A 20,498-nucleotide genomic window follows, 5' to 3' on the forward strand; every position below is an offset into this window, starting at 1 on the left:
GCACAACATAATTATGTTCAGCAATTTATTTTTTATCCACCGTTTAAAATATTTCTACCACTTTTGGTTCACAGAACCAAGTTTATGTTAGATTCAATTAAGTGATGATAACAATACAAAATTCAATGTAAGGAATTTTAAATCCGACAAAAAAAGAAATACTGTCTAGAGGGCCTCCAACATTTGCATCATCAAGGAAGTTTTCAAAAGGATTCATCTGCAATCCTTTGAAGTGATTCACATTAAAACAAGTGCAATGTCCAGTGAACGTACCACACAAGTGCAAATGATCCACAAGGCAGAAACCACAAAACAATCATCTCAGTACATGCATCTGCTCACCAATCACAAGAATTTTGCCAAGTCATTCATATGAATAGTGAGAGAACAAGACGCACCGCTTGAAGTGAGTGTTGCGTCACTCTCCCTCTACCCCCTTCTTTTTGCATGGCACACTGGGTGAGGGTTGTGTTGTTGTGGTAACCCTGACCTGCTCTAGAGTGCAAAGGAAGTGTAACATGACAGGTGATGAGCAGACGGAGCTTAGAGCACCAGTTTGTCAGCAGAGTGGGCACCCTACTTGGCACCCTACTTGGCACTGAGGCCCGACTGGGTGGGGTTTGAGGAGAGGGAATTTGGACACTTTGGAAACTTTACAGGTACACGTTTCTTCTAAAATGGGACGTTCAATTTCGTACTACAGTATCTTTGTCTACTAAGGCCATGCAGAAGATGAACACCAAAAGCAACGAAAAGGATGCCCATTTTGAGTGATATTGAGGTTAAAGGGCAGTATCACTGCTTTGTGACACTGACAGACCGTGAGGATGTGAACACACATGCAGTTAAGGAGAAAACATTAAAAAACTGACACATAGGTAGATCATTTTTCTTTGTTATATCAGTCACCCTTGGGATTTCATAATTCATTATTGTTCTTTCTCAGGTTTTGGGTAAACCAGAGGAGTCTTTCTATTGCTTGAAATATTTTACATTCCACTATGAGAATGCAAAGCTGTCATTCATAACTTGCAAGGCAACCAAAGGAAACAAAACAAATACTGTTAATGGGTGGGATACTGTGACAGGTCATAGCCACCAGAGGTCTCCCATGTACGCTGGGACAATAATTAATGCTAGCTAAAAGGTTAGTAGATCTCTGGAGCTGTAACAGCTTTGCACCGATTACAATGGGTAACTGTACTTCCAGGGGCAAAATGCTACACCACTGCTTTGACAATATAACCTTTGGAAGTAGGAACTGATTGAGAAAGGGCTTTAAAGACACCTTCATATGAGCAAACCAAAACAAATCACTGTTGAATGTTGAATAAAAAAATATGTTATACACAAATGTGGTGATTTGCATTTTGATAAACCAATCCATCATTGTCTGAATCCATCCATAAAACAAAGAGTTCAAGGATTAATGTAGAAAAATGAAGGTGACAGAACTACAAAACAAATGGCAAATGGCTTAATAAATAAAATCTACAGCTGACACAAACTGAAAAGAATGTACATGCCATGTTTTTGTAGTGAATTTGGTAATTTACTTGACACATTGTGTGCACACATACAATTATCAGTACCGTTGAATTTTTGATCTCATTTCTTTAGTTTTTGATTGATATGGCTTCAATACACTGCCTGGTAAATCCGGTCAAATACAAAAAAAAAAAAAATGTAACAACAAAGTAGTGACAAATCAAAATAAATAAACTACAACTAAACCTACATCCAGGAAGAACTCCTGTGTGCAGAGGAAATAAAACTAGGACTCTGGGTGTTTCCTGGTAAGCTACAAAAAGGTTTTAAGGAGATCAAGTATTATATATCTGGTAGCTGGGATCCTTCCTCTTTTTAGAGTGAAAAACTAACCCAGTTACAATACTGTAGCTACTGTGTAACCAGTTCTCCACAGAAAGGCGTGTCTCGAGTGGACATTCAAACCAAAGAGCACATCGTTTCACAGTACAAAACAATCATGAACATTTCACAACGCAAAGAGAAAAATAACACTGGGGAATGATTCAACCTGTTCTGTGAGAACGGTGAGAACTTGATAAGAGGGTGTAACCATTCCACCCGGGTGATGCAGCAACCAAATAAGGTAGACGATGAGATATATCCGTCACTCCATGTAAGCAGTGTAGGTCTGTTTTGAAACAAAGTGCATTGCTTTCCCTACTCTCCACAACACATCTGCAACAAGTGTCTGTGATGAACCTAAAGCAGCTTAATAATGATCATTTTACAGCACTTTTCAAATAAAAAAGAAACACACAGATCTACAGTATTTTACACCTATGGGTCTATTCTACACTATTAAATAAGTCTATTTTAGCTTCATGAGTGTCTATTTGTAAACTTGCTGACATGATGCTATAAAATTAGTGGAGTTAACAAAGCATGCCTGACACTAGGTTATGGTTTGTACATGGAAAGACTGGTGGACTGACAGCTCTCTGGCAGTGTCTTAGTGCATGTAAAAAAAGAGGTTTTGGCATGTGTTCTTCTTCAAACGTTTCTCTAACACAAATAATTACAGATGGGGAAATAAAGCTTGACGCTATTTACCCTTGCATGCTCTATGACAAAACACTGAACCCACATGAATGAGTTAACTTGACTGTCTACACTGATTTGGATGAGAACTAACCATACGTCATAATTTGTGTTTAGTATAGTAGTGAGGAATATCTAGACTGCCAGATGACAGTAGTACCAATAATGTACCTATGAGCTAGTTCAATAGGTTCCCCTGTTAATAATATTTAGTTATAGGGGCTCCGTTGTAATCTGGGGAACACTGTGATATAGCAAGCGTAAGGTGATCCAAGTTTGATTCATCTTCTTTTCAAACATGTCCACTGTCCAGACATGTCCAGAATGAGTCTTGCTGGTTCCTGACATTCAACCCGATGCGTCCCGTCACCTTTCCCCGGCAGGAGCAGTACCGGGTTCAGCGGTCAAAGACAAAGCAGCTCAGAGAGTAAACGTGGGATCATACTTCCTGACCTCCAGAAGGAGGCGCTCTCTGTCGCTGAGGGCTTGGGAGAGAGCGGCCTGGGCATCAGACAGCTGGGACTCCACGGGCTGACTCTGTAACAGCAGGATTATTGGCATGGTTAGTTCCAACCAAAGCTAAGGCAAGCTTAGATAAGGTGCTACGGCAAGTGGTTGGATATCGGATTCTGACGTACGGCAACAGGTGTAATTACAATACCATTACATAACCCCATGTACTTAGACACATCTCTGCTTTGTCTCTATTACAGCCGACAAGAGACACAGACAGGAACAGCAGTAGTACAGCTGTATTTAAGGTAACAGATCTCTGCAGTTAGAACATGAGAAGAGGATGTGTATCCAGCTCAGATGAAATACTAGCGAGGTTTGAATATCTTCACTTGACCAATATTTTAACAGAAAAATACTTTAAGCCCTGTGAATGTATCTTAATATGTATAAACAGCTTCATTACTCATAGTAACCGGTTTGATAGCTGATAAATTACCGTGAACACAATGTGATCTTTTTAAGTGTTATCTTGATTTAACGCTTTATGCATGCTACACTTGACATTTCATATGCTTGTGCGAGATAATTATTGATACCGAGCACAAATATCCTTTTGTCTGTTGTTGGCCTGAGCTGCGGCTGTGCTGCAGACACACCAAGCTGAAGCATACATGTGGTTGGATGGAGCACGAAAGAGTGTGGCCTCCGGGTCTCTCCCTTACCTTGCACTGTTGTTGAACAGAGCAGGAACTGTTTGGGTTCTCCAGGCCAGCCACAGGAACACCTGCTGCGGCTTTAGGGCTTTTACCGTCACCAGCTGCAATCAAAAGTGCATCAAGATCAGTTTCTGTTCATGTTTTTCAAACTTCTGACAACTGATGCTGTAAGCTTGAGTATTTGTGGTTCTACAGTTAATCAACCATATTTAAAAATCTGCTGATATTTGGGTATCTCCACAACAGTGACAAATGTTAAATATGTCACAGTAACCACATAAAATGCCATAGAAACTTTCTATTTCTTGCTCACCTTTGAGCCTGAAGATGCCATCATCGGTGCGTTCTAGTAGTACCTGGTCCACAATGAATGTAGCTGGGATAGGTTGCGGGGCCGTAGGATAGATTCTAGGGCCATCATCCTAGAAACGGAAAAGAGGAATCCTGACAGCTTACCACATAACTTCAACACTGGCTACCCATTATTGGTTCATTCCTCAAACCCTGAAAGGATCAAAGCCTAGCCAAGGGTTGAGGTCAACTCTTTCAATTCAGTCAATTTAGGAAGTGGATTTTCTTCAAAATTGAAAAACTATTTTGCGTGAAAAAAAATCACTCATTTCAAACCTATGAAGAAATGATTGAGACTGAAATCATTATCATGTGAATTGCAGTTTCAATTTACATTTTATATTGAGTGAATTGAAAGTGAATTGACCCCAACCCTGGACTAATACTTTCTTTTGTTCTAACAGTATCGTCGACCCACCTTTAGAGTGATGGTGATGTTGCTCAAGTGGATCCTCATCGGCTGGCCATCAGCACTGAGTTCGTCTTCCAGAAAAGGCCCCAGGTTGGTCATGGTGGAGGCCAGCAGCTCTGCCTGGCAGCCTTGCACTCCCAGCTCCAGAAAGCCTACAGACTCAGCCAGAGCGCAGTGGCGTCCTGCAGATGGACCCATTTCTGCCCTCATGCACATCACTGGAGAGGCTCTGTCCTGCCCCTGGGCCGCTCCACCAGGAGCTGGAGAAATAAAGCAGAGAAAACCTCAGTCAGCCATCTGGGCATGTAATAAGAGGAGGCTGAGCACCAATAGCTACATGAAGGGATGATAGACTTTGTATAAGTAAAAATGCAATGAAAATGTGTGTTTAACACTGCATCCGGTCCCTGCACACCGTTTGTGCTGCGACTAGATGAGTTTCTTGTTTTTATGAGCACTAGTAAGTTCCAGAATCTTAACCCCTACCTCAGGACCATTATGTAACTTCAATATGCATGTATTTGGTATTTTTGTAAATATAAACTTTGTATTCCCAAGTTACATTTCTGTGAATGAACAGAGACTACTGGAGCTCTTGGAAAATACATTTGTCCTGGCAGCCCAGCTAGTATTACCTAAATGTTATGTTCTTTTTGGGTTTAGTGTGACCTCTATGAATGTCACAGACAAAAGTAAATACAACTGTTGGAAACTTACAGTATCCTATCACTTCAAAGCAGGTAAAAGAATGTGCCATGTGCTTCTATGTTAGGGAGGCGTTTCAGGGCTGTGAAGCCCTGATCATTTCAAGATAGCACATGTAATGTTTTTTGGCTACATATGCACTGTACTGTATGCAATGTACATAAGTTCCAACTACAGTGTACATCTACATTACAATGTGTAACTTTATACTACATAATGCTACTGTATATGTGAGCAGCTACTGCTCACATATACAGTAGTAGCAATGAAATAGGTTCTGTAAAGTTTGAGTGCAAGTATCTTTCTCAATTTTATTTTATGATAGTACTAGGAAAGTGGTACAACTAGCCAATCTCAGTCTGTCACACGGACAATATTTTTGTGATTAACAGAAATTTTATTGTGAATGTTTTCATAGCATATTTAGGCATTTTGTTTCAACACAACAGTAGCTATATTCTTTTTTGCAGGCATTTTATACAACATAAAAGATGATGCATAGAGTGCTTTAGCTTCAGAGTAGTGCACACTCGTACCTTATAACTCCACTGTTGTGACTACATACATTGTTTGGCCTCAACCACCATAAAACACCCATCCTTGGTTAACAAAATGAGGTTAAGTGTGATGATAAAAGGAACAATATGAAGACAGAGAATGAAGTGACCGGAGTCAAATGAAGAAGAGGAGGCCTGAAACAATTTTCCAAGAGAGTGTGGTTTGGAAAGGTTCAGCATGGCAACGGTAGCCCAGGTTACCTTGTATGAGACCAGCCAGCAGGTCCGATACTCTGACGTTACCGATCTGCATGGGGTTGAGATTCTGGGCCTCTACGGCCACCACCTGGTCTTCTCCCTTCACTTCTACGATACAGGCTATCCCACTCACGACCAGCAACAACACTGAAGACTGCAATGAGAGCACATCACAATAAGATCACATCTAAATTAGATTTAGGTCTGAAATGTTTAGTTTTTGCTGAAATATTGCTGAAATATTAGTGAATTATTACAAATTTGGACAATTAAAAATATTTTTTTTCTTGAAACAAGATACAATAAGGCAGATCTTTTTATTCCTTTCAATGTGTCACTTTCTTAAAGAAAATAATCTCACTCCATTGGCAAATTTTAATTGTTTACTATTATCATTATTTCAAAAATAACATTGCTCCATCCATCTGTCCAATTCACACGGGCACAATAACTCACCATATCCTGAGCCATGTCCTCAGTACTTTGGGACAGGGAGCTGCTGAGGTCAGCTGATGAGCCTCCCTCTGTCCCGGGGGCAGGGCTGCCATGGCTGGCCACAGGGACTGGAGTGTTGTTGGGACGCATGGACTCCACACCTGACTCTGGAAACACAAAACAAATGTACATGTAACATGGATAATTTAGAAAAAAATCTTTTGAAACTACAAGAGATTGTGTTTTAAGCACCTGAGTCCATGAGGACAACAAAGTTGTCACTGGCATCGCTATCCACAGAGAGGTTTTCGTCAGGCAGGCTGCCGTCCAAGATCGCACTGTCAAAGGAATGCTGGGAAGGCGACTGCTTCATAGATTGGAGGCGTAGGCTGGCAGCCAAGGAGGGGGATGACTCCTCTGAGCGCTGGACCAGTTCCCTACACACGTGGCACGCACACACGCACACAACACACACACACACACACGCACACAACACACACACACACACACACACACAGAGGGAGAGTGGTAAGGGACAGCCAGTAAAAGCATGTGGTGCTCAGTATGGGTTCCAGACTAACGCAGACCATTGTGTTGCCAACAGCCCAGCAGGAGAACACTGAGACTTACTTTGCCTGTGGAGTGAACAGTTTGCTCATCCCTGAGCCACGACTCAGCATGCTGAAGGCGTCTTTCGTTATAGAGAAAGCCCCTTTGGTCAGGTCCAGAGAGGCACTGATGGCATCTTTGGTCACATCCTTGGTGGCATTAATGGCGCTGGACAGCTCTCCCTCAAGGCTAAAGGTGGATGGGTCCCGGGACAGGCCAGGGGGATGTCCAGGAGAGAGGGGAGGTGAGAGGACAGCGCCATCCTCCTGTGTTACCATCCCCTGCCCTTCTGGCCCCTCCTCCACAGCCTCACAGGCCTCCTCCACAACCCCGTCTTGTTCATCCTGATCAAACACAGTGACAGCTGCATTGATGGAGGTCATGCCATTTCCTATCCCGCTGTCTTCCAGGACTCCTGGATCAGTAGAGTGATGAGTGGGGGAGATGTCAGAGTCTGTTATGCTGGGGCTGTCTGTCTCTGGGGTATGGGGGACCTCCTCCTCTGGCTCAGTGGAGGCTGGTGGCAACAGGAGCCCAAGTTCCACTGAGTCCACAAGCAGGGCAAGACACACTGTGGCAGATTTTGTCTGCTGGCCATGGGCCTGCTTAGCGTCCCGCGTGTCCCGGCCCAACTCTGCCCCCAAGCGGGCCATGGCATCCTTCATCCTCAGCAGGGCCACATACTGGTAGTGGTTGAGCCACATCTTTATTGGAGTGATGGCGTGGGCCAGGAAGTGGAAGGAGGCCAGCGAAGCCTCCTCCTGCTGAGCCCCCTGCTCTGAAGAGGGTGGGTGGGCCGTGCTGGGACTGGTGGGGGAAGACGATAAACCACGATTAAAGGCAGAGGGCTGGCACATCCACACAGACATGGCAAAGGGCTCAATGAAGGGCTGGGTTCTGCCTTTGGGGCATCGCCGAGCTCCATCAAAGCCCAGGGTCACATGGGATAGACTGAGAGACCAGATGTCCTGGGACCGAAGCTGCTTCCCGTTCAACAGAGACTGGGGCTGCATCTCTTGAGAGTGCTGGAGGAAGGTGGAGGGAAGGGGGTGGAAGGCACTCTTGTCCCTGGGAAAGGGGCAGGCAGGCGTGGGCTGGAAGAAGGGGCAGGTGGCGAAGCTGCCATAGATGCTGTTGAGGTCAGCTTTGATGCCATGGGGGCAATGACGGGTGTTGCTGAGAACCATCTGGGGAACAATAATAGAGAGGGACTGGGGACGCTCTGGATGGTCCAAGATGGAAGAATCCAAGGGAATTATCAGCTATAGAAAAAAAAACAAGAAAACTTAAATGTCTGCAACGAACCAAGTAATAACATCCAGAGACATTATATGAAATGTAATTGGGCTCCGATGACAGCAAGAAGGGGCTCCATGAGTATTCCTAAACTATACTATACTAAATCCCCAAATCAAAAAGAACCACTTTACTATGTGAAAACAGTTGTCTGTCATTTTTACCTTGAGCTGAGCTGCATCCATGCGGACATCCACATGCTCCTCAGCCTTGCTGCTGTCTTGCAAATGGTAGAAAGCTTTGACCTGGTCCAGGGTGCGCAGCAGACCCCTGGAGAACAGATTGATCCACAGCACACTGACTGGGTCCACACACACTTGGAGGCTGTTTAGCTGGGCATACAGGTTGGAGGTGGGCACTGGAAGGAGGGAACAAAAGGGAAGGTGAGAGGATGGAGCAGAGAAAATGGCAATGAGTGGACTGCAGTGATCTATTGTGACATTTTGTTTTTTCTAAAGGAACACTTGAACTCCAAAATAAAAGTAGAGATCCTGGACAGCCCCACAGCACATTTGTGGCAAAGCTGTACAGTACAGAACTAATTCAAATATTTACAAGCAACCAAGAACCAGGCATGACGGGGTTCCCATTTGACAGGGACCATTTTAAAAGGTAGCGTGACTTTTTAGGTGGATATGCTACAAAACTGAGAGCCCTGTATCGTCCTGAGATGTTTCTTTGCATAATAAACACAAGAGGGTTAAATATAGGTGATAAGACCATACCTGAAAAGGTGGGGTTGTCAGGAAAGTAGTATTCAGTGAACTGCAGATGGATTGCTGGCACATTGTCTGGCAAGCGCAGCGCTTTGCGGTTACAGGATATTAAAGACTGGGTCTTCTTATTGTGGCGGCCCCCTGTAGACACCTGGATATAGAGGTGAAGAGGTTACAACAAGTAGAATAGTGAAGTACTCAAGTATTTAAGTGAAGTATTTAATGTGTTACTCGACTGGATCAAGACATCAACTACTTCCTGTCACATGATGAAATTGGAGAGTCAGAAATGTAAATAATCTCCCCTGGGTTTCTCTACTTCTAACAAATGGGGAACTACAAGCATCTTAAATGTAAAATAACCTTGGTAATGTCACACTGTCTCATGATGGAAAGTGTGAAAATGTGTGTGTGTGCAAAAAGTGAAACCGCAGAAGCAGCAGGAGTGGAATTTGAAATGGCAGGGGTTTTCTCCATCTCAGCTGAAAAGCAATGGAGCAGCTAAGTGTCGTGACGCATTAAGGATTCTTCTATTCTTGCTGAGGTATTTTAGCGACACATTAGAATAAAAAACGTGATGAATTATTACAACAGTCTTTTCTACAGAGCGAGACATAACTCTGTATCCTCTTTTGTCACAGTTCCCAGTGAGCGTAACAATCGTAGAATAAGAATATGACTGCTGTTAGGGAGAGGAGGTAAATCAAATGAGTTGATGTTGAAAACCTGCCTGGTGAATGTCCAGGTCATCCATCCTGACCACCACACAGCTGGAGCGCAGCCTCTTCAGTGGCGTCCCTGGAGGTGCTGTGACGGAGTTCCTGCTGGATGCCTGCTCTTTGTCAGGGGGGCACTTGGGACTGGGCTGTCCATCTGAAGTATGTATATATGACAGAAACAATTTTATGACAACATAAGGCGACCCAAACCATGTGAGAATGACAATTCTGTTTCCTGACTAGATCATAGACAATGTTCTCCATACTTCTTTTTTTTTTTTTTTCAGATTTGTGCATTTTCTTATGCTGTATATGGGCAGAGGAATAAAACTTTTTATTGTTTTTTTCTGTGTTATATGTTGATTTATATGGGGGTGGGGACACAGTTTTTATTTTGATTACTGTGTAATATTTAGATATGTTAATAAGTCGAGTGATTGTACAGGGAGGTAAATACAGTATTTCTTTATGTTGAATTATGAAAATTTTGATGTTGGTTACTGTGTCTCAACTGTTTTGCTACTGTGAAAACTGAATTTCTCTCAGGGAGGGAGAGAGTGAGTATGTATCTATATCTATGTAACTATGTTTGGTAGGTGTGAAAGAAATATAATTCCCATACCAAGGTAAATCTTGCAACTTATGTTAATATTCATACCTTGAGCAGTCTTTGCAGGGGAGTCCCTGGCTGGGTGGAGCCCCTCAGCGTGTGGCCCAGGAAACCCTGAAGCCTCTGCTCTCCTCTGGAAGTCCTGCAGCAGTTTCCCAGCCCACTGGGCCTGCGCCTCCATGGCTCCACTATGGCGCTCCCAGTGTCGACATCCATCAGCTGGAGTACAGCAGTATCAAAAAGGCAGTTACTAAAACTTTAACCTTTGTTGAACCTCAAGGGGAAATTTGGTTTGTAGACAGGATTTCAAATAACACAATAAACACAATGATTACACATGGTTTCTCTGCAAGCAGGTGTGACTGGATAGTAATAAAGCTGAGGGAAAATCTATGAATAAAAGCCTGGCATGATCTTAGGGTCCTTGTCCTCCTATACACAAACTGAAGAGGATCCAGCAACTTCTCTACCTTAACACTTCCTTTATGTTTTCAAATGTTTATCATGACTAGGGAAGTAAGAGTGACCAGTCTGAAGTCATTAAGCACTTTTTGGGGTTTCACACTTTGCTACAGGAAACAACAGTGGAGTGTTTCCAAATATTTGACACGCTCTGCAACTGAAGAGACAGCATGACGATAAAATAGAAGATACCACAGAGCTCTGCACAGGTTTTAAGTACTCGAACACAGATATTATCAGGCCCTGGCTCTTTCTGACCTTAGTATGAGTTAAGTTAAGTTATAGTCTAGCAGTATTCTATAATACAGTATTTTACACTTAAGAGAAAAGGAGGCTTTTACTAACCCTAAACCCTAACCCTGTCTGAGGAGCTTATGCTACCGGAATCAGTGTTGTCTTTTAAAATCACTACTTAAAACATATTTTTATAGACTTGCTTTTATGTGGCATCTTTTATTCTATTTTCTTTTACAATTACATTGTTTTGACTCTATTCTCATTTTTTTTTATGTTACAGTGCCTTCTTGTTTTGAGTCTTTTTTTTTTTTTTTTGCCCCGCAACAGCAGGGGCTCTATGGATCGCATTGTCGGTCAGTTGCTCTGTTGACCAGTTTTTGTCACGTGGGTGAAAGTGTGCCGCAGGGAGTTAGATTGCAGACTCTCAATCGGGAGACCCGAGTTCGATTCAGGTCTGTTATGATTGCGGAGCTGTCAGACTCTTAGTCTGGTTTTTCATTGTTTGTTTTCATTCATGAGTATGATGTTTGCTTTTATTTGTTAAAGCACTTTGTAGTCTCTTTGTAAAAAAGTGCCTAACAAATATTCTTATTATTCAACTGATATATGTATTCATTTTTCCTCTTTCCTCCCAATTTAGCTTAATTAGAAGAACATAACATTTCATTAAACCAACTAGTAGAATAAAAACATGCATTTTTTTAAAACTCTGCATCATTGACCATATCAGATCAAGAACAATGCTCATGTAATAATCGTACAGTTTGTGGTGCTGATGGGACGGTGAGCTCCAGAGGCGATTCTGCCGCTCTACATTCTACACTTCAGGAATTCCACTGAGAATAATGGCACTAGGCACGCTCTCCCAAGCCATTAGTCTGCTTGAACAGTAATCCTTCTTACACTTAGTCCTGGGTGAATGCTGTGGATTCAGTGGGAGCACAAAAGAGCCCCAGGGAAGACAGCAGTTAAATTACGGGCAGAGAGGCTGAAAGGACCAGTCATCAGACTCACCAGGTCTGTGGATAGGATAGTAGTCAAAACCCAGCTTCCTAAAAGTCAGCTGCATGGCGCCCTGTGAGCCCGGTGCAGGAGGCTCATCTATGGAACATCACATGACAGGGGTTAAAAGATAATTATGGTTCAAATGCTTAACAATTCAGTGTATTTCATGGATTACTTTGAGCACACAAGCGTACTTTTAATTAGCTGAAGCAGAAAATGGGAGTTATCCAACTAACCGGGGTCCATTGAAGAACTGTCGTTGCATATGTGCAAGTCCAAGCGGGATATGAAGGTGTGATAAGAAGACTCTTTGACATCATAGAGCTCAAAGTACTGACTGAGGTTGCTGGGGGCACCAGCAGGAGGAGGTGGGGGCTCTGACCACAGGGTGTGGATGCCAGGAGATGGAGGAGCAGTCTGCAACATAGAAGAGGCAGAAGATCAACATTACCAAGTGAAATAGCAGATTTAACAAAATTTACAAGAAATTTACAAGAAATGTCTTGCAACACAAATCTTAAAGCAGCACAAAAACAAACCCGACATAATGTATACAACACATTATAGAAACAGTCTTGCACAAATTCAATTTGTTCAAGAGTTATTAAGAGTTAAGGAGGGAGACTCAGGAGGGATACTAGTGAGGGAGTATAGTTTTCAAATTATGTTGTTTTACAGTATATACTCGTTTCTATAATATCAGCAACAACAATAACAATAACAATTCTATGTATGGCAACTCAAAACAGAGTTATATACTTTTTTTTCAGAGTTCAATTAAGGTTGATATCAACCCTGATTTCCCCTTTAAACATGTAAAATATGTAGTTAAAGCAAGTTTTCTTCAATAAATGATAAAGTGAAGCTTTTAAATTTATTCTCAAAACATCAATAAGGAAGGCAGGAGGGGGGCAGGACCTGCAGGGATTCAGCAGTCATGCTCTTCCTCTGCTGCGCAGACTTCTCCATGGCCTCGCTGAGAGATTTGGCATAATGGATGATAGCTTTGAGCTGAGAGTCTGTCAGTACCCACAATAGGTCGTCCAGGATGAAAAGCAACTTGGATGCCAGCACATTACAGTCCTTGACCTTGAAAGAGCCATGAAGGAGAATAAAGGGTTTTTAACAAATAATTTGTGATTTAGATCAAGTTCATGATTTTCAGCAATTCTGGCAGATCTAGTTGTGCCTCAACTTTTTATGATAACAAATATTGTGAATTTTTATTAGACTTAAATGAATGGTAGAAACTCCACAGTAATGTGACACAGTCTTACTCTGCGTTTGAGAGCGATGCGAATGCGTCCCTGGTTGGTGATGAGGCGTAACGGGGTGCTACCTAGGTCCTGGTCCTCACTCTCTATGGCATCAGCCTCGATTCGCAGACTCTGCCAGTTAATTTCCTTGAAAGTCAACACCTGAGTGAGAGAATACGTGTATCAAACCACCCGCCTCTATCTGAGATCATACACAGAGAGACAGGAAGACACAGAAAAACATACACACCATGTTCCTACAGTTGTATGCCATGACTGGTACTGTTGAGTCAAGGCAAATGTTTTTCTCTGAGACAAGCAGAGAGCACAAATAAAAGGTCATCTCACAGGCAAACATGAATTTCTTTTTAAGTGGATTACGAGATCTCATTTAGAGAAGTCAGACATCTCAACCTGGAGTCACTGTGGCTGATAAAGACCAAAACAGTTGGCCTGATTAAATGATTTAGTGCAGGCCTGGTGGACACACACTGTTTCTGTGGCAGGAACACTGAATACGTCCAGGCATTACATAGATCCAGGCAGAACAGTGGTTAAGCTGGTGGTGAGAAAAGAAAAAGAAAACTGTGCGCTGTGCGGTACCTCTCCTCTCTTTGGGTCGGTGATGCGGGTGTAGCGGAGGTCACTGCGCTGCCATTTGGGGTTGAGGCTGTTGCCTTGTAGCTGCCAGAGCTCAAAGGAGGCGTGGAAGGCACGGGCGTGCACCTTGATGGTAATGGAGTTGATGATCACAGACATGCCCTCCACCACCTTCTCAGCGAAGCCGTACTCGCTGTAAGTAACACGCAATAGGAACATGAGCAAAGGCGATGGGCTGACCGTGTATAGGACACACAATGTATTCAACATCAGTTTTAAGACAAACTGCCAGGTTTACGCAGGCTCACCTCTGGCCCGCTGTGATAGCTATAGGGGAGGGGCCATTAGGTGGACGTGGCTCTTCACATGTCCTCATCTCCACCTCTACCTTATCCAAGAACTGCACACAGGAGAAAAGTATAATACTCAGCATACAATTAAGTTAAGTATGAACAGAGAAATAGACAGCCTAACCGTTGCAAATGATGTCAGAGCAAAGAGCACACCCTGTTATATCTTTTGTTAAAGAGCTGTATAACAAAAAGTGAAACAACAATGGAGAACATTGACAGAGCGATGCCTAAGGCAGGTTATTGTTGTATAACAAGGCAGAGGGAGAAACAAGATTATTGCCGAAATGTACAAATAACTCTGGAGAAAGAGAGAAATATAATTAACATTCTTACCAAGCAGATGGGGCTTGTTTTCAACTTTGTCCATTGTATCTGAAAAAGACAAGACAGCAGGGGACAACTGAGTCAATCATAAACACTTGCCACAGCACTCTGACACAACGTTTATCATTCACTGTGTACACGGCACAGTAAGCATCAAGCTCCCATGAAACATCACCACAAGGGCGACAACAGTAACTGCATTACTGCCATACTATGATCAAATCTTGTTTCAAACAAGCTGTCTTACAGATATGACATTAATGGGAACATTTGGGCAACACAAACCAAGCCATCCAGCTAGTTCAGTGTACACCTGCCTGAATCTCTCACAATCTCTTTAGCCTCTGGCCTTTTGTGTCTCTCTGCATCACAGCTCGCCTCTCTGTTATCTACAGCCAGTGGTGGTCTGGAGAATCACACTGACCTCAGTGGTGTGTCTAGGAAATGCTTATCTGTAGTGCTGCCACTGCTCATTTCCTCTATGGCTCTAATGGCTCTGAGGACTAAACCTACCCTGAAATTCAAAAGCAAGCTCTTCAACGTTAAAAGATAGAATACTCATTTTCTGTCTGAAAATGAAACATGAGACAATTACCAAAATGACATGGATTATGTATTTTTTTCTGTACCAGCTTTGACCTGTAGGATTACTCTTTAGAAAGGGAGACAGCCTCAGCTGTCAGACCAGCTATCCAATCTGGTTTGACTAGTCAGTGACATACCCTGATGGCAGCTTTGTTGCAGTAGACCCGAGTGACAGCCAGCCAGGTAGGCAGGTCAAGCATGTTCTGCAGAACCTCTTCATCTAACTCCAGGTTGGACAGCTGCCCCTCCCCCTTCAAAGTACTCAGGTTGATCTTGTCTGGGGACAGATTCTTGGTGAACCTAGGGAAAGGAATGAGATCAAATGTTATTCGGGCAGGGGGAGGTTAAGGGGCGAAAAACATCCTATATCTGGAATAGGTTGTTTCAAATAGGCTTTATCAGGGAAACACCTGACATTATAGAAGGTATACTTCATTTGATCCCTGGAGATAGAACGATACAAAAGTGAAAACTGAAGCTGGGTTACGCCGAGCTGAGCCAGAGAGTTGTACTCTAATTGAAAAGTGTTGCAACTGAATGAGTCATCCTGGGCAGCTGGAGCAGCCTCTTGGCTAGATTCTCACAGCAGTACCCTCCATCTGGCTTAACCTCTCCACAGGTGCTAAAATACAACACTGACAGCCAGGAATAGACTACAACCCATCGTAGTGAAGATAGCAGCAGTTGGAGCAAACTAACTTGTTAAGTATATCATTTCACATACCCCATGACTGGACACTGTTCTGACACGTCTACATCAAAAAATGTCCACATAAGGTGGTAGAATATGGAGTACTTCATTTAAAATGTGTCAGAGGCCAACCCAAAACGCTGCTGAAAAACCACTAGCTTATTTGCCAAACAAAAGGGCTACAGAGTATGACTCACAGTTTAGTAGGTTAATGATATAAATGAATGTAATGATGATATGTGAATGTGGTCCAAGTTGTCAAAGATGCTTAACCCCAAAAGTTTAATGTTATTAGATCTAATGCCTTGTTGCACCAGATAAGCCAGTCAAAGCTTACACATGCTAGTTGTTCACTGCCCTATACAGTGAACAATAGCACCAACACCACTGCTCTACCCTCCTCCCCAATTAATTTCAATCACAATGGCCGGCCTGTTGTGATAATGTTCAAGCGAATCTTCTATAATGGACAAAGACTGGGTCATTACTTTCCCCATCTGAACGTTTCATATTACTCCCACACTATTCAAGCCCATTTAACGGTTCGATCGTGAGGTGTAGAACAAACTTACAGTTATAGTTGCCATGTCAGAAAATAGCTTGGGCTAGTCTGTACAACACATGGCATTGTAATATGATTCTGTTTTGGATGAGCAGATAAGATCGAAGATGGTTTAGGATATAATATAGATCTACATTAGAGCAAAGGCTATAGTAGCGCTATTATTTATCAAACTAGGCAACAGTAAGCCAATTGTAAAGATTAGCGTGGTTTAAGCAGTAGAGAAATTCCAGAGCTTATCAAAGGCAGCAAAAAAGAAGTCATTGTACAAACTTGGCTTGGAGCACAATATCTTGGTTTTACTATTAAACAATACGAAAAAATGTGTTTCAAAGATTAGCACAAAAAGGTTCACACTCAAAATGGTTAATTTACAACCAGTGGATGAAGAAGTGCTATGAAAGGTTTAGGCTACGTTTGTGTGTTTGGAGCAAAGCAATTATAGCAGCTGGACACTTTCTTGTCATCCATATCGTACAGACTCTTGTGACTAGCAGGGATGCATTGTATGCTTGGTTAAGACTGCTGATTTGATTTTGTCATCATCCTGCCTGAGGAAAGGAATATACCAAACTGAGAGACGACTAAGTCTTAAAACAAATACATGACAACATGAGTGCTGCCCAAAGAGAGGTGAAGGAAGTCACTGATTCGGCAGCTAATAAAGAAATATCAAGAACATCATGGAATGACAAAATAGACTGAAAATGTCCAACAGAGATGATTTCTAACAGCAGGATGCAAGATAGTTGAAAAGGGCATATTAAAATGCTTGGACTAAATCCCATCAAAGAAACAAGCTACGGTCCAAAAAATGTATTTGCTTGTATATGTACCTTTGTGTCCACTGTGTGTCTATCTGCAGCAAATAATTATTTTAATTATTCAGCAACCAATACAGGAAACAAAAGGCGAATAAGCGTCAGTCTATGAGAAACCCCTGTTTTAATAAACATCCACTGTCCAGGCTAGTGATCAAGTTTGGCCTTTACCCCATTCGGCTGGGGTAATAAAGACCTTTAAAACACATTTCAACATCGTCTTTCCCACCAAAATAAATATCTTAGCAACTGTCAGTACTGCCAAACATGCAGCAACAGCGAACGCAACAAGGATTGCAGCAATACAACTTACAAAAGGGAGACTGTGCATCACACAGTAGCAGGCTGCATGTCTCCTGGGCAGTGGCACAGCACTTAAAGGAAGTGAAACCAGGTGTAGAGAAAAGGCTGCAGTCAACGCTGGTCATGATGCTGAAGATGACTGCAATATAATATCTGACTATGTGCTGCAGGAGTGAGATTGCCACAAGCTGCTGGCTAATCTCTAGGCATAGGCTGTCTTCTACTAAAACTTTACTTCACATCTGACCATAGCAGCAGTGCTGACTCAATCACAGCATCAGCCACAGCCCTCAAGTCCCTTTGCTGATTCAAGTCAACATGCAGTAGAGAGCTAGTCTTCATCTTTGCAGAGGGCAGTTACCCATTTTTTCTTTTTACCATACCATGCCAGATGACAGGTCACAAAGTTATCACAGAGGTTAACACAGGTCTTCTTGTCCAGTGTTCCTCTAAACTCATTTAGAGCTGCCCGACTGTGTCAGGATTGTCTGAAGTGTTTTTATATATATAGGCTACATAATGTGGCTAATTCAAGGTAAGACTAAGTAGGTTACTAAACAAAACGTCTGTCTAGTGATTAAGAACAAGCTTGGAATAGCACCCACAGCTGAAGTTGCAAGCATGTCTACTTTTAAACTACAAGTATCGGTATCAGGGTGTGTGAAAACTTGGTATAACTGTATTTCTGTTATATTTTTTGTAAGTGAAGAACATAATATTTATAACACTCCCTACGAATTTAGGACAGATGTAGGCCTAATTCTTTCATGTAACTTCATGTTAAACAGACTTTTTATAAACGTCACTGTCACAAATATTTTGGCCATTTTGAGAAATCTATTACTTTTAAGGATTTGTCTATTTTTGCCACTCTATAATGCAGTTAATTTCAGCTGAGGGTGTGTTTTTGGATCTTTCTGCCTAGGACTTGGCCCAACAACTGCATACACACAACTGAACAAGCACAACCTTTTCCAAGGTCAGGGCTCAGTAAATACACACACATTCAATATACACTGCTGATTTGAATGGTTAAGGCTTCAGACACTTGTGTTCGGGGCACAAAAAGCATAAATCTGTAAAAGCTAAAACACTGCCTCCATAATTGTCACAATCTCACAAGTTATTGTTTAATCCAAATTATCCCTGTGCTTAAAGAGATTTGACTGCTTTAAAATCGTATCATTCATAAACCCAAAATAGGAATGATACTTTAAAAAAAAGTTAAATAAAAAATAAAATGATAAACCTCTGCAATAGGTAGTTTACTTTCACCCTGGGTAGTTATATACCCTTTTTGGTGGCAGGAGTTATCTGCAGAGACTCCAAAATTTAATCCTGATTTTGTCCTTTCAGATAGATAGATAGATAGATAGATAGATAGATAGATAGATAGATATCCAATTCTAAAAATAGGTGAATTCCAGCTACTCAACCATACATCCCTTTTAAGTCTAACACTAGTTCAGAATGCAGTAGTGAAAGTTTTTCATCTATAAATGAGAGCAAATATCCTATTTCAATTTCCATTCCGAAATATTGACTACTGAATGTTAGAAAAGATGGGGGTGATGGGGGATATTAGGGACCAGACTGTATCAGCTTGCCAAAGCAAATAAGATAGTAAATAAGCCTATTTTATCACTACTCAACACACATATATAAACTTAGAAAACTGATATATCAAAATCATGATTCAGGTCAAGGTGGTTTGCTGCGTTCACAGTCTTCACTGAGACTCTTTTAGTAGTCTTTAGACTACTCTCTTTAGTCTGCTATAATGTGTAGCGTTAAGCTATCTGGTAGTGTGAAAATCTGAGTAGATAATGTTAGCTAACTGACGTTAGCTGTGCTGTTTGCAATACAACGAACATAAACATGAGCCAGCTGGGCTAGCTAGCTAACACGTAACGTTACAGCCAAAGATGACACTTACCTGGACAAATGTTTCAGAATTTGCTTTTTAATAATCCCGGCCATTTCTGTCTGCGTTCGTGTCGAAGAATATCAGCTGCTTTTTACTTAAATACACATATACTATCTTGCGGGTATCTCAATAATGTGCACCGCACTCCACGTCGCATCTTGCTAGCCTCTGCTGGTACAGCCCTCTGGTAACGTTACAGCCTAGCTGCCTGGGCAACGTCAGGCAGGCTCCTTCCACCGCCGGCCGGACAGTCAACTGGCCCCACACTCCTCCAACACAGACATAAGTCACATACACGATGCCATCTGCTGGACTTTCGGGGGAGCATCCAGTGGGAGGTGGTTAAGAAAATCCCACGAAGCACGCCAAAATATTTCAATGAAAACAGAAATAAGACAAATATAAACACCGTTGCTTGATGACAACAAGTATGGAGAGAAAAGGTTATGCACTGGTTGTTGCATAGTGCTGTCCTCGTACTAAACCTCCTTGGCTGTAGTATGTAGCCTCCTCCTTGCGTAAATCTCACGTAAAATGCAAAAAATGTTTCATCCTTTCTTTTCCCAGCTACGTAACTTGCGTAACCCTCTTGATAACAAGCGACGGGAGGGAAAGTGTCAACTAGCAACCCCTGCTGGCTGCATGTAGTCATTACAAAAAACCCCATTGCTCTTTCCCCCCATTGCTCTTTATTGAATTGAAATATAATACAAAATCAACCATTCATTTCGTATAACTTGTTAATATCACAATTAGTCTTCGTAACATAAAAAAAACAAAGCACTGAGATCAATAGTTACGATTTAAATAAACGTTTATAAAGAACATTTAACATCTAAATAAATAGAAACAGAAAAAATGAAATAAGTAAGTTTGGGTAAAATAACAAATGCTCAATTAAATTAATTGCATTTTCTTAAACTAGACTTATGGTTTAATTGCTTTCTTATTATTATATTCATAATGCAGACGACCATACATTTAAACAGAAAACAAGCAAGAATATTCACATTTTTTATCTTCC

General features: G+C 41.9%; 1 protein-coding gene across 1 annotated transcript; it reads right to left on the minus strand.

The window, feature by feature from the left end:
• Window positions 1-43: 43 nt before the first annotated feature.
• bltp3a (bridge-like lipid transfer protein family member 3A) lies at window positions 44-19,530 on the minus strand. The gene is made up of 21 exons (XM_071894599.2): window positions 19,484-19,530; window positions 15,308-15,470; window positions 14,595-14,633; window positions 14,217-14,308; window positions 13,912-14,101; window positions 13,330-13,470; window positions 12,971-13,141; window positions 12,289-12,469; window positions 12,062-12,148; window positions 10,397-10,567; window positions 9,750-9,892; window positions 9,029-9,170; window positions 8,468-8,661; window positions 7,029-8,269; window positions 6,651-6,835; window positions 6,420-6,565; window positions 5,967-6,117; window positions 4,510-4,763; window positions 4,054-4,162; window positions 3,747-3,841; window positions 44-3,105 (listed from the first exon to the last, which is right to left on the minus strand). The coding sequence occupies exons 1-21, from the start codon at window positions 19,525-19,527 to the stop codon at window positions 2,989-2,991; spliced, it is 4,056 nt and encodes a 1,351-aa protein (XP_071750700.1). The 5' UTR covers window positions 19,528-19,530; the 3' UTR covers window positions 44-2,988.
• Between the last annotated feature and the right edge of the window lie 968 nt (window positions 19,531-20,498).

This window comes from Centroberyx gerrardi, chromosome 14, assembly GCF_048128805.1.
Source record: "Centroberyx gerrardi isolate f3 chromosome 14, fCenGer3.hap1.cur.20231027, whole genome shotgun sequence".
In the NCBI taxonomy this organism is placed as follows: domain Eukaryota; kingdom Metazoa; phylum Chordata; class Actinopteri; order Beryciformes; family Berycidae; genus Centroberyx; species Centroberyx gerrardi.

Coding starts and splice junctions, on each gene's coding strand:
- bltp3a (XM_071894599.2), bottom strand. CDS start 19,527: ATGGCCGGGATTATTAAAAAGCAAATTCTGAAACATTTGTCCAG. Junction 6,836..7,028: donor CTGTTCACTCCACAGGCAAA/GTAAGTCTCAGT, acceptor CCACGTGTGTAG/GGAACTGGTCCAGCGCTCAG. Junction 3,842..4,053: donor TGGCATCTTCAGGCTCAAAG/GTGAGCAAGAAA, acceptor TTTTGATTGCAG/CTGGTGACGGTAAAAGCCCT.